General features: G+C 45.1%; 1 protein-coding gene across 3 annotated transcripts in view; it reads right to left on the bottom strand.

Moving 5' to 3' along the window:
• ZC3H7B (zinc finger CCCH-type containing 7B) overlaps positions 1-15,020 on the bottom strand; it is a 90,141-nt gene that overhangs the window by 59,323 nt on the left and 15,798 nt on the right. For 2 of the 3 annotated variants that reach the window (XM_019515114.1, XM_019515115.1), the window contains exons 3-8: positions 13,853-13,886; positions 12,888-13,085; positions 11,865-12,023; positions 7,385-7,465; positions 5,287-5,346; positions 2,698-2,740 (exon numbers count right to left, since the gene is read on the bottom strand). In XM_019515114.1, the coding sequence (XP_019370659.1) occupies positions 2,698-2,740; positions 5,287-5,346; positions 7,385-7,465; positions 11,865-12,023; positions 12,888-13,085; positions 13,853-13,886 (575 nt within the window). The remainder of the gene's footprint in view (positions 1-2,697; positions 2,741-5,286; positions 5,347-7,384; positions 7,466-11,864; positions 12,024-12,887; positions 13,086-13,852; positions 13,887-15,020) is intronic. The other variant, XM_019515116.1, reaches the window with a different exon arrangement.

Here is a 15,020-nt window from a genome sequence, read left to right on the forward strand (position 1 = left end):
CCCCAGTACTCTTTCCTGCCATGGCAGGGGGTTGGATGATCTGCTCAGGTCCCTTCCAACCCTACCAACTATGAATCTAAGAAACTCCCATACACAAAATAAGCCTCTGTTGAGGGGTAGCGAAGGCTGCAATTAAATATCCACCATCTGAGTGCATTTAATCCTTCCAAAATGCCTATGAACGTTTCACACTTTAGAGACTCAGGAGATGCAGCTGCAATTAAACTTTCCTGCTATCCTCAGATTATATTTTCCCAAATAAAGAAAACAAAATGCTTTGACAGAAAAAGACTGTAGTGACTTCTTTCTTTCCTTCTCTTCTCCAGATTTTTGCTGAGGATCTGACTGATGTTGGCTCTGTGAAGACCACGTTCAATGGCTTCTGTATATCCCCCAGAGTTCTCCACCCTTTAAGACATGAGACCCCTCTCCATAACTTTTCTGAATTTAGCAGCACCCTATTTCATATATTTTAAAAATAACCCAAATTTATCCCAGTGTCCATTCTTCATAAAGAAATGGTATTTCAGCTTACTTGGGACCATAGCCTGATCAGATAATTTTTCACTGAAGACAACATATTCAGGTTTGGGATAGTGCTCATCTCTGTACCTTGTAGCTAGATAGTACAATGAGAGCTCTCTCAACTTAACCTATTTCCAGTATCGCTTTACAACCACTACTTGAACCTGCTTGCTTCAACTTAATTTGTTTCTAAATGCAAAGATTCACTCTTCATTATAATTTCATTACATGCTTCATCAACTTTTCATTTTTTGTAGCAAACTTATCCATTACATCAGCTGCATTATATTAATTAAAATGTTAACCATCAATGACAACAGACAACACAGCCCACATGAGTGGATGCTTGGCACTGACTAATATAAAATGGTGACATGACATCAAGATGCATGAGAAAGCTGAGCATGGCCAACTAGTCCCAACAGGTTGTCTGAAAATGCATAAGCAAATTGCTAATCCTACTGCCTCCACCCACAGAAGCTTTCACTCAGGTTTTGAGTTTCAAAAAATAATAGACCAATTCTTCTGTTGCAAAGAACTCAGAAAGACCACAACAGGTCAAAATGGTTTTGACACTATGGATTCCTTTTTAAAATCTCTAGGTTTACCCTGTGAATCATGTGTAGATATTTGCACACCTAAGAGTGCTAATACCAAGTGTCACCCTTAAAAAGATCTCATAGCAACAAAGATGCTATGTCACCCCAGTTGAGAATTACTGCCCTACAGCTACTCAGTTTATCAGAAAAATGATTGGCTACTCAGACTATGCATGCACAGGATAAGCTATATGGGCTCACAAGTGCCTATCTAGAGAGTATCTGACTCATTCTTTTTAGGAAAACCATTTTCAGTTTTGCTTCCTCAAAGCTGGATGCCATACCCTAACTTAGGGCTATGTCAAACTATCAAGACCATTATGATCATATCCATGGATCAGATTTTTGTATCTCCACGGAAAATTATTGGTAGAAGCTATCAACCTTAAGAAAAGGTGATGGAAAAGGGGCAGGGTGAGGTAGGGCATGTCAGAACCCCATTGCTCAAATGTTCCCAAATTTGGAAAAATAACTCTACCTTTCACCCTCCCCTCTCCATGAGCCACTCCAATTTTCAGGGCAGTCTGAGTAAACAGGTGACTCATAGGACCCTTAGATCTGACCTTTTATGAGACAAAATTCAGCCTTAGCAGAGCTGACACTGAGCTTTTATGACAACTGCTGAGTGCAGGAGCAGTTTACTGAAGGTAATCATTCGTTACTCTGCATTAAGTGTCCAATTCATCATCTGGGGCTCCTAAGATATACTCATCACTTCACAGGACTGGGTCTTATGAGTCTGTGACAGGCAATTACTTAAGCACCATTAAAATACAGAATAAGTATGTTTTAACTGAGACAACAAAAGTCTGAATCATTAAATTCAGGCGTTGACATGTAAGAGAGGAATAATTAATTTAGTGATGAATCTTCATGCTTAATATGAGACATATTCAAGCAAGGACAATTGGAAAACCAATGTGCTATGTCTCCAATATTCTACTGTGGAAGGAAGACAAGACTCTGGGCTAGCACTTTGAAAGGGGAAGAGTTAAGGCTGTTCATATCCTGGTGTGAGGAGTAAAACCTTGACACTTTCACTCTGCATTTTTTGGGTTTCTAACATCTAAACCCATTAGAATTATATGCGTTCAAAGCTCTGATGTGTGCCTCCAACCTTAACCTCATGTCAGCTAAACTGTTTTGTCTGGGACCACGTACCAGAATCTCACTTCTCACTTATCTACGCTAGCCTCAGAAAGCACAGCCAAAGAGGGTTATAGCTCCTGGCTTCCCTATTTACCCACAAATACCATGTGCCCCTTGTTCTGCTCCATAACTGCAACTGCAAATGGTTAAACTCCAGAAGGATTCAACTGCAAAAGGTTCTAGTAAGAGCCGCCATTGCCTGATTTCCCCCTTCGTCACAATGAAGCAACGAAGAGAAACCAGTTTCCATATATGCCTGCTACAAAGCCCTCCCTCTGCCAGTAAGGTCTCTCCTAGTCTCTAAAGCCAAGACATACCAAAGAGATACAAATGAAGCCAAAAGGCCTCTTAGATTTGCCAACCTGTTCAGGTGTTTTATAGCCACTGTAAAAATACGCAAACAAACAGAAAGGAGAAATCTTACCTGTTTCAATGTCATCTATAGAACCCAATCCATTGGAAGTTGTCTGCAAAGGTGGAGTGAAGTGGGGTGAGGGAAAAGGGAGAAAACACCACCACAAATGTATTATTCACCTTTAAAAGTGCTTCACAACTCAATTCTCTTTCTGCTCCCCCAATGGTTGTGGACTGCCATTGTTTTTCCTTTTTTTTTTTAAACTGTCCCTTTCAGTTAAAAATCATAAAACTAATGTGCTGTTTTGTAAACCAATCCAACTAACTTGGAGATTTTACCTCCAGCAATGATCAAAACCTGTTGCTTCAGAGGACTCTAAGCCCTCTCGCTCCATAATACCTGGCCATCTGAAGCAATTCTGGAAATAGGATTGTGGTGTTTTGTGTGCTCACAAATATTCCTTCCCAAATTCCAGAGCCAAATCAATTAGCTCCGTGAAGCATGTAATCCGATTGCCTTATCTTACACAACTACCCTTTTCTTAGCACACATTATTTTTCAAGTTAATAACCACAAAAAACTTTTATAGCAAACTAAAAACAGGAAAAGATTTCTACCAAAACAACTGCTGACTGTGAGCTGGAGGCAAGAAATAAAATGTTGCAATTTCACTAAATAGGAAAAGTTCAAAGATTTTCTTTTCCTGCTTTCAGCTTAGAATGATTGAGACAGCAGTGAAACACAAGTTGGAGACACTGCATTTGCAGATGAATCAGGTAAATTTAGTGTTTGTGCAGTGGTTTCTTTTTTTCAAAAAAGGAACATTTTTAAATTTAAAAATATTAGGTGCAATTACGAAAAAACCTTTAAGGTTGATTCTCAAAGCTAGAAAGATATCAAGGCAAGTGACACATTAATGTTAACATCAAATTACGATCCTTTAGCATCCTATTTTATGTACAAAAACTATAACATTTTTTAAACATCTGTTATGGTTTACTTAAGGAAAATGAGAAGTGGCAAATCATTTAAAAATACTAATATGAAATGTTTTCATGAAGCTGCAAACAAACTTCATAATTTTGGCTTAATATTTGTACAGTGCCTAGGACAATGGAGTCCTCATCTACAAATAGGTCTTTTAGGTACCACCACAATACAAATAAAATAGGGCTGTCAAGCGATTAAAAAATATGATCATGATTAGTGACATGATAAAAAAATTAGGTGCAATGAATCATGATTTTAATCACATAGCTAAAAATTCAAAATTATGCAGGTACTTTGTATGGTTGGGGGGTGGGTATGTGTGGGTCCCCGCACATCCTGGCAGCATGTGGGGTACTATGGGTCAGAAGTGAGGGGCAACAGCGGGGCACAGGCATAACACTGCCCTCCACAATCATATTACAACACCCCCACACACACATATACACACACACGTGCCCTCTTTTGAAACTAGAAATATGGTAACCCTACCAGAATGCACCCTGGCAGTGCGTAGAACAGTGCCCAGCAGGTAAGTCTGTGGAGCAAAAGGCATTGGGGGAGAGGCAAGAGGGGTGCAGATCAAGGTCTCCATAGTAAGAGAGCGAGTAGGGCAGGGGCAGATGATGGGACAGAGCTGCAGGAGGCTTGTCCAGGAGCATGGATCTCTGCCACTGCGTGCCTTCCCAGGGGAGGCATGGGGGGCATGTGCCCCCCCAGATCTGTATGGGGGGCAGAAGTGGGCTGCCCACTGAGGGCTGGGGCTATGGCCCTGCTACCTCTGCCCCAGGAGCAACGCACTGGCTGTGCCTTATCCCCTGCCCACCCAGCGACAGGAGGCACAACATGGCATCACACAGCTCCCAGGGCAAAGGCAACAGGGTGCAGAGCCCCTGCCCACAGCAGGCAACCCGCCCCTGCCCATGCACAAATCCAGGGGGCACATGCCCCCCTCCCCCAGGGTTGTGCGCAGTGGCAGGGAGCCGTACTCCCTCACCCATGCCCCTGGACGACTCTCCTGCAGCTCTGTCCTACAACCTACCCTGGGCCCAGGGCCCCATTCACCCCAGCCCGTCCCACTCCCTCCCTCACCATGGGGGCCTCGATCTGCACCCTCCCCTCCCCACCCAGCGCCTTCCCTCTCCCAATAGAGGGGGGCCAATACAAGCATGTGGCTGCATTTCTGGAATCAAAAGTGAGTGTCCATTCACTTGCTTACTGTTTCAATCTATGCAGCTTAGACTAACTTGCAGATTTAATCAATTCAGCCTCAAGCTTTTTGACTGTCTGTACTTTATAAGTTTCATCATTAAGTTCATTGCTTGTCCTTGCTTATTAGCACTGAGGTAACAGCATCAGAACCAGAAGTGAAACTAACTTGAAATAAATAGGAAGTGAAATCATCCAGTCTAAAGGAACTAAAACAAACAAAACTGACAATCAAAAGCAAATCAGATTTTCAGAATGTTTTCAGCTTTCATGAGCTATGTGCTACCAGTATCAGGCCAAATGCAGCCTTTGACAGCTATCATCTTAACACTGCCCCTTGAAAACAAGAAATATAAAAACACTGATATTTTTATTCCTCCAAAAAGGTAATCAACTTGCATGCAACCAAAATACAGAGATTCTCCTGTTACCTAATACAGAGAAAACAGGCATAGCATCTACCTGATTGGATAGGTTGACTGATGTGCCATTACTGAGTAGAGAGAAGGTTTCCAATTCCTGCTGCAAGAAAAACAAAGACCTTAGGAACAGTGATGCCCTGAATGACTGCTATTTACAGACAAGATAACACTTCCTTATGATACAGATATAAGAAAGGGAATCGCAACCACTCCATTTCTTTATTGCATGTCAGCCACTCCAAAATTCAATTTTGGCGCTTGCAACAAAATGAGCATCCTAGATTCATTCCAGCTATCTTGCTGCATAAAATCCCTTATCAATACAAAATAAGGATATGAAAATGCTCCCCATAATAGATAGATTTTGCCTTTTCAATAAAAAGAAAAAAAATCTAGGAAGGTACTGCAACATTGGTAAAGCACTGAAATGAAATATAAATGCTGACACAAGCTGCAACAAAGTATGATTAATAAAAACCAAAATATTACATATTTCTTTCATAGACAGAGTTTAGAATCATCTCTGCCAAGCAACATGAGAGGGAAAAGTGAAGAGGGCCCACAGAAAGTGTGAAAAATATACCAGGGAAAACCTTCCTCCTGAGATTCAATGATTTTGAAATACGTAGTTTCATTTAAATGAAAAGATTTTCTTCTAAACCAATAACACTTGTGCGTGCTCTATACTTCACACCCACAAGAACATACTGTTCAAAGATGGGGTGCAAGTGTGTGAATGTGAATGTCTGCAGAACTGGAGCTGGAAAGGAGTGGTTGTTTAATACCACACACCACCACTACAGCAGAGGTAGAGAATATGATCTAAGATCAAAATGAAACTGCAGAGAGGAATTTCAGGAACACAGAACATCAATCCCACAAGCTGGCACTTGGCCAGGACAGTGAGGCTAACATTCTTGTTCTTGAGTAAACAAGCCATAGGATCTCTAATGAACAATGATTTTAACTAAGGCAATGCCAGCGGTAGCTTAGCGCCCCCTACCACAATACTTGGGCACATGTTTAATACTGGCAGAATGATTCTCCCTGCTGAATCATGAAATCCATTTACTGCAGCTCCAGTGTTTAGCTTAGAGCAGGAGTGTCAAACTCATCTGCCTGTGTGATGCAAGCCTGGTTTGCAGGCTGGCAGAATGGTGCAGGGCTGGCCCCACAGGCCTGTGCCCCCCACCCATGCTGGTTCCAGTGCATGCAGTGCCTGTTCTGGCTGGTCCAGCAGGAAAAGCCCCAGCAGCCTGGGTGCTTGGATGCAGCTGCAGGGACAAGCCACAGTGCAGGTGCTGGTACTTTTACCTGGCTGCTCTTGGCAAGAGCTACAGTGCTAGAGTGCCAGCAGCATCACGGGAACAAACCCAGCATCGCAGGCACTTGGCTACCACCACGGGAACAAATTGTGGTGCTGCTGGGGCCCCAGTGCTGCAGGTCTCAGTCAGACGCTTGACTGCCACTAGGGGAAGGTCCCCCATCAAGGCTGTAGGCTGGATGATTCAGCTCTTCAGGCTGGATTTGGCCCATGGGCCATATGTTTGACACCACTGCCTTCAAGTTATCCATTCAAACACCGACTGGACTTCATGCTGCTTAGCTTGCAAAATATGTTAAGATTATACACCAAACCACTATTATTCTGTCTGCAGGCCATTAGCAGGGACCTAAGCGGCAGTTTTGTGGAAACCATGAAAAACAGTGTTGTCTGCAATCGCCATGAAATCCGGCATTGGCCGTGATTTCCCGCAAAATCAACCAAAAAAAAAAAAGCAGTAGTAACACAGATTGAGTGAAGGCACCCTCCACCAATCAACAGTGTGGGGCAGGGCTGCTGGGTCCCCTCCAATCAGCAGCGAGGGACAGGGCCATCACAAAATGCCCATGAAATTGGCTTTGCATGCTGTGAGCAGGCTACAGAAAATCCTCCATCTCACCCTGACTTAGGTAGGTCCATAGCCATTAGTACCCCTGTGTGGGTGTTACATATCAGGATGGAGATGGATTGATGAGAGTGGGACTGCCTGAAGCACAAGGCCATGAATATGGGAATGCTTCATAGCACGGCTGGTAGCCTTTCCGGACACATGTCTGCAGAAGACAAGGGACAGTCAGTCTACAAAGAGTCATACCTGAGGCCTCTTATATGCTTTCCGAACCCTTAATCCCAGTTTCTGCGCAAGCTCCTGACCAAGCTGTGTGACACTTTCATCCTAGAGAAAAAGCAGCTTTGAAAAACATTTCCATTCATAAAGCATGTAGTTCTAATTTTCTTGAACAGAAAGTGAAGCCATCAGAAACAAGTAAGACCCTTAGTTGAAGCTCTATGACAATGGTGGCCATTAAAAGGCTGGATCTCCTACTGGGGTGTAGAAGAGGGGTAAGCCAGTTGCCCCCATCAGTTCTAGAAGAGGTCTTGCAGGCTGGAGCTGTTAGTCATTCAGCCCTGCAGAGGTATGAAGTCTGGCTTCAGGGTCTCTCTCTTCCTCCATCATTTCAAAGTGGTCGGTCTGACTGAGCGGTCCAAGTACTAAATTTCCAAACAATGGCTTGAGATTCCCTCAACATAATGGCTCTCAGAGAACCAGAGCTGGCCAGTATAGTGCCAGATTCAATCCCCACTACTCCCAGTATCTGGAGATTGGAGGGCAGCTCAGAGCCACTACAGCCTTTCCCTAACCTCAGCCTCACTGAGCTCAGGTAATGATTTAGCTCATAAAAGTTCAATCCATGCTCACTATTCTTAGCTGTTCTTTAAAAAGAAAAAATGTTTCCAGTACACAGTTGGTCTCTTACTCGTGGTATACAATCTACCAACTCAGCCAGTTCTGCCTGCCACTGTACCCCCACCATCTCTCATGCCCCACTCTCCTACCACAGTCCATCCTATGAACTTTCAACCACAGCTCAGTCCCTATTGCTCCTATCCTCTGACAATGCAACATCCCCTCACCACAACTGCACTTTCTCCTACTTCAGTTTTGCCATCTTCCTGGCTAAACAAATTTCCATGGCCACAACCCCCATTGTTTATCTGCAACTTTGGACTCCCTCCTTCAGCCATCCTTTTTTTTTTTTTTTTTTTGGAAAGCTGGAAAAAAAAGCAATTTGCTAATTTCCTCAAAAGGAAAAAGTAAGTCATCAACACACTATACTGAGATCCTCCCATCGCTGCCCTCTCCCCCTCCTCCTTCCCAACCGCTGACCTTGAAGCCTGCAACCTTCTCTCCACCTGCCCAGGCAATTTCAACCTTTACTTTCATTGCCCTAGGTTCCCTCCCTGCCTCACCCATCACATCTCATTGGCCTCCCCACTCCCAATGCTAGCATGCCCCGTTTTCCCCTGGATTTAGAGATCCTGTCTTTCAAGGCTACCAGCTGCTGAGAAGGGCTGCTAGCAGGCCTTACTTGTTTGCTCTCAGCCTAAGCTCGAGTCCTAACCAGCCTGGTAACATTCCTTACAGATTATCAAAACTTCAAAAGAAATGCATGAGGCAGCTTTTGTTAGAAGCATTTTGGTAATAATTAGTGAACTATGTACCATTCTGTGGTTTATGTATTCCTACACATTTACGTTGGTGCTAAGTTTCCCAGAAGCCTCTGAGACAAGTACAGACCCAAAGAAGCTGACGCATGATTGAACTTTTAAACTCTACTAGCCTGACCATGAAGTATGTGGGGTAAAGGAAGAAGTTAAGTATTGGCAAGGAGATGCCAGGCCAGGTGGTGAAGGAGATAAGAAACACTTGCACAGGAACTGCATTTCCACAGAGTGATAAATCTTGTTTAATTGATACATTCCAAGGATCACTGGAAAACCGGTTTGAGCTAGTTCCCCAGAGCTCAAAAAACAAAAGAAGTAAAAATTGGTCAATTAGGAGAAGAGCGAAGGCCTGCCGTATTCTGAGGAAGGAGTCCGGAACTGCATAAATCAATAAAAGGGAAGGCAAAGTCAAGGAAGTGCTGGAAGTGAAGATGCACGCAACTAGAAAAAAAAAAGAGTAAAAGGATGAAAGGCAGAAGATGCCCATGCCCTTCCCTATATCTCACCCTGCCATTATGGGTGGTAAGAATCACATACAGTAGCAACACACCAAGCCCTTGTCTGCATCCAGGGGGCCTGGTGTTGCTATCATTAAAAAGGACTTGAATATAAGTATTTCTGGGGTCATCTACCAGCCACTTTGCCATTTCTGAGGGTGTGAGTTCATGGTTATCTGCCTCTGCCATTATTACCCCGTAACACAAGGGCACAATGTGTAACAAGAAGCCAAAGGCTCCTGCTACTAAAAAGGAGATTACTGGTGGCAAAGCCCGGCAGCAGCCAGGCAACAGGGCAAGCTGCATGTTAGAATTAACCAGACGCAGCTGTGCCAAAGGAGGGTCGGCTGATCAGAAGGGGTCATGCTCCAAAGTGGTTAAAAACCTCAGCTCTCCGAGGGTCGGAGGGGACTTCAGAAGGAACTGAACTCCCAGGAGGAGAGGGAAGCACCTGGAAGACCCTGACCAACGCCTGAAACGGAGCAGTGAGAGCCCCAGGGAATCAGGGTTGAGCTGAGGCCTGTTTATTTAACCTAAGAGAAGGGTTTTGTTAACGTGTCAGAGTACTTTTTTCCCCCAGCTTTATACGTGTTTATCCTGAGCAGGGCAGGCTTTTGTTAATGCAGTAGTTTCCTTTACCTTCCAGTCTGTACTAGTGGACCAGGTAAGGCTATAAGGGGCAATGAGGAGGCCACAGGGTGCCAGGGAGGCACAGCAGTGGGCCTTGCCAGGGCAGACATATGAGACACAGAGGGCCAATAGCCCAAACCACAGAGAGAGGTCAGAGAAGGGGCTGAGACCAGGAAGGTCAGAGCCTACAACCCAGGAAGGGTGAACCTAGGCAGGCTGCAGCCAGGAGGGCTAAAGCCTAGACTAGGGAGAGGAACAGAGGCACCCTGAAGCCAAGAAGGCCATCCAGAGCCCAGGAAGGGCAAGACCTGGGCTGGGGCCCAGAAGCTGGGGTCCAGAACAGTGGACCTTGGGCTAGGGGATACAGGTAGAGGAAAGGGGCCAAAGATGGGCATGCTGAAGCCCCAACAAAGCTTTTGTGGCCAGAGGGACAAGCAGCAATAACTTGTACCATCTGTGAGGCATTGGAGTGCTGTGGGGGCAGAAGGAAGCCACTAATTTAACCCTTAGAGCTGGCAGAGCCTGAGGAAACAGGCACTGAGGGCAAAAAGAGGGAGTGAGCCCCAAAAGACTCATCAACACAAGGAGGGCAGCCTCTTATTATTTTTCATTACCATCAAGGCATAGCAGGTGAGTGAATGGGTTGTGACTCAGGGACATTTGAGTGGGGCCAGACAGGACAGAGGGGGCCACTGCAGGACATCACCACAGCCCTTGGGCACCATGTGGTCACAGGTGCCCTTGCCAAAAAAACCTCTAGATGCAGTAACAGTTCATTGCTGTTCCTATGATGCAAATGAGACTAAAGAGAATTACTCTATGAAGAGTAAATGCTACCACTTAGACACGGGGTTGGCAATGTTTTTGGGCAGTGCCAAAAACACCTGCAACCTCAACTTGTAAGATATTGGCATGCCAGGGGTGGATGGCGGGGGAGCTGCGAGGGGCCCAATCCTTGTTGTGACAGCACAGCCCCGGCCACTTCCCCACCGTCCACCCCGAAGTACACGTGCCACATTGGCACATGCCAGGAGGTTGTCTACCTGACTTAGACTGTAAGCTCAGCAGGGCAGGGATCAAGCATGTGCACTGTGCCTAGCACAACAGGGTTATGATCCAAGATTGAAGTCCTGTGTGTCATCACAGATATCATCATCATCAGATGAGTATCATGTTAGCTCCCCAAGCTAGTTGTGTTAAATTAACTCAGCCAAGCAATGAAGCAATCTAGCATTAAGTTCTTTATCATCTGAGGTCTCTAGATTTGCTCTGGTTCAAACAGAAGTTATACGATGGGCAAGGAATTTCTCAGCACGATCTTATGGCCTGTATCACATAGGAGGCAAGATTAGATGATAATTGGAATGATCCCTTTTAAATTTAAAAACTACCTAATCAAAGCAACTTTAGAGCCCTCGTCATTCACTCTTCCGGAAAACACAGGACCTCAAAAGGCGTGCAACAGCTCTCAATAAGTAAAATAAGAACTATTTCTATTTAAAACATATCAGGATTGGCTATCGGGGCATTTGGAATAGGACAAATGAGAACTTTCCTTCCATGTCTCCATTCCCACCCATCCAAGGCTGACAGCTCAAGACAGCCATTCCCCCAAATGGTTGTTCCAGTATCTGCATGCAATGAGTTGACAACATCAGCCAAGTTCTTCCTGGGGCATTTCCACATCCTGAAAGCCATCAAATCTATCAAAACTACCTGTTCCTTTTGTGGTAAGTCTCAGCAGAGAAGATTTGTACCAAAAAGACAAGAGATCTGAACTTCCTTTCTCACCTCAAGAGGCAACACTAGTAAGCACAAGCATTTCTTATGACAGAACTATTTGTTGTAAAACTTCCATTATCACCAACACCATGTAACAAGGGAAGGACAAAGGGAAAGTGCCTCAAAGGAGATGGGTGGGCATGTATTTCAAATACTTACATGTGGGAGGGAGAGCAGACAGCGGCTGTTACACTCATATGCTTCCTTGTGCCTCCCCAGCTCATTCAAGGAGCGAGCTTTCCGGAAAAGTGCTCGGATGTTCTCCTTGTCAAGAGCTAGAGCCTTCTCACTGTCTTCCAGAGCTTTCTCATACAAGCCCTACATAAGAGGAAAGAGACCACCCCAAAAAGTCAATGGCATCCATGTTCCACTGGGATCTACCTCCTTCCCCCTGCTTCAGTCCACTGACCTCAATTCACCCAGAACACATCACAGAATAAGAACACATATCTATAAAGCCATTGGGAGATACGCCTATTATTATATTATGCACATATACCACAAAACCATATTATTAATGTTGCAAGGTCAAGCATTCAGTTAGGAAACCTAAGTATAAAGGCTGCCTGTGGAACCTTAATCTGACACCATGAGGCTATTATATAAAGAGGGCAGCATGACTTCCTTCACTTCCATTTTAAAATCAAAAAGTGTGCCCTGCTCTTTAAAAAGAATGGCTGTACGCTCCTCCCTTCAGGACAGAACTCTGGGCTCAGGATTAGAAGCATGTGGAGACAATTGCTTGCAGCCCTGAGTCAGAGCCTGAGTGCAGAAGAAGAGTGACATATAAAACAACCCCTGTGCTCAACATTTCCTAGTTGCTTGCTGGTTCCAGGCACCATCCTGCTCAGCATGCGGGATTTTTGGATCACCCTTCTGAGGCACCCAGATCTCTCCGTGGAGTCCAAGGAGTGTAGGCACCCAACTCCAGGTTTTAGATTCCTTTCTGGGGCCAGGGGCTTTAAGGTTAGGCACTGGAGTACCTAACTTTTAGATGCCTAAGGACAGCTCCTCCACTTCTTATATCTTCTGTCTAGTCACCCAAGGCACAATGGCATAACAGGGACAAATCAAAGACTCTTGCATTTCTCTTCCTCCTGTGCTGGACAAGATTACCCCATTTCCCTTCCTTCCCTGTGATTTTCTGCCCAACCCTCAGAAATGGCCCTGGTAGGCCCTCACCATGGCAAAGTAGCAGGCAGCCCGGTTGACATGCAACTTGCACAGGAGCTCTACTGGGATGGTGACCTCATCTGAGGCGGCATAGTCTGCCACGTTCAGCCCTTCCACATACTGTACCAGTGCCAACTTGAAGTCTTTCTCTCGGAACAGGTCATTGCCTTCCACAAACAGGTTCCGCACCAGTTTCTGCAAAAAGGCCTGCGGAGAAAGTGCGGCAGAGAATGGGGAGAAACAAATGGACTGACGTGGAAATAGCCAGAAACTGCGAGGGGTTTTCCCAACTCCCATTCACTCCTATGAGCACTTTCAAATCCCTTCTTCTTGATGAGAGATTAACTCCCTGCTTCAGTAAAGCTATGGGGCATTTTTACAGATGCAGCTTTGAAGAGAGTCCAGTGCGGTGTTGCTTGCAGTTGTATAAGCAGCTAAATGCACATCATTGCTGAGAAAATGGCAGTGGTGTGCTTTTGAAGGAAAACACTTTGGAGATGCTTTGGCTCAAAAGCGCACTGCTGCCGTTTTCTGCAGGCTCATGTGCATTTTACCACTTATACAACTGCACATGGTGCAGCATAGTTCACCTCAGCTTACATGAAGAGCAGACTCGATTCATTCAGTCTGCTCTGAAGTGGCAGATCTCTGGTGTGTCACAGGAAAAACGGTACGTGTATAAATGCCTTTAACGTCCTACTAGAGGACTAATTTAACCCATTCTTCTTCCCTCCCAAGGTTAAATGCCTCTCCCTTAATGCTTCCTCTCCTTGAGGTAAACTCTCCTAGTTTTCCTTCCCTTAAAGCCTTCCCACTATAGACAAATGACACTAAACCAAATTTCCCTCACAACTTGCTCCTCTCAGCTTCCAACCACAAGGATAATGGCATAAAATACTAGTGAAGGAGGGCAACTGACCAGACATTGCCTTTATGCAGCTTCAAACACCTTCAGAAAAGAAATCTTAAATTACCTCATAATCTTCTTGGCTTAGGGGTAATGTAGACCTGTAAAGAGAGGAGGAAATTTTCAGCACACATGGATCAGTAGAAGCAAAAACAGCTCTCAACAAAGAGGCAGTTGTTCTGGTTCACTGCCAAAGAATTTCAGTCCATAATGTTCTGTATATTTGATAGCTGATTTTTTTATGGTACTTAGAGCCAACAGTGCCAAGTAGAGATCAGGGCCCTGGTAAACATGACAACCGGTCGCAGGAGGGTGAGCAAAGGGTAATACAGCCCAGGTTGCCCTCCAGACACTTCGCCCATCACTACCTCCATAGACCAATGTCATCAGTTGCTGGCCCTGCTACTGACCCATGCTGTAGCTCTAACTCCACCATGAAGCATGCAGCAGTAGCTCTGGTTCTGGCACAGGGGCGTGTGGCAATTTCAGCTCCAGCACGAGGCATGTGAAGGCTCCAGCTCTGGCTCCAGCATGATGCACGGAACAGGAGCCAGACCCGTCACAGCCATCTCATGCCCCATGCCAGAACTGCCACCGTTGTGTACTCCAGGCTGGAACTACCCTGTGCTGGATCTGGCCTGCAAGAAGCCCCACAGTCCAGATCCAGCCAAGACCATAGGGGAATCTGACACCCCTGCTCTAGGGGGTGTGTTCAAACAGTCACACAAACACACAATTTACACAAAAGATTTTGTGCAACCATTGTCACAGTCACAGGGTCTTTGAAAACAACATCAATTTAACTGAATTCAGTTCCAGTGAAAAAATATGAAATGCTAGTCCCAGGATGCTGAAGTCCTCTGTGCAGTTATGGAACAAGCACTTTATGAATGCAGCAGGCTTCTCCACATGGTCCCTTGACAAAGGCCCCTCACTCTTACACTAAAGAGAAAGAATCATAGAATCATAGATAATTAGGGCTGGAAAGGACCTCAGGAGGTTATCTAGTCCAGCCCCCTGCTCAAAGAAGGACTGCCCACAATTACTTCATCCCACCCAAGGCTTTGTCTACCTGGGTCTTAAAAACCATCAAGGATGGAGATTCCACAGCCACTCTGGGTAGCCTGTTCCAGTGCTTTGCTACCCTCTTACTGAGAATGTTTTTCCTAATATCTAATCTAAAACTGCAACTTGAGACCACTGCTTTTTGTTCTGGCATCTGCCACCACTGAGAA

This window comes from Gavialis gangeticus, unplaced genomic scaffold, assembly GCF_001723915.1.
Source record: "Gavialis gangeticus isolate Ggan-Ray unplaced genomic scaffold, GavGan_comp1, whole genome shotgun sequence".
Taxonomy (NCBI): domain Eukaryota; kingdom Metazoa; phylum Chordata; order Crocodylia; family Gavialidae; genus Gavialis; species Gavialis gangeticus.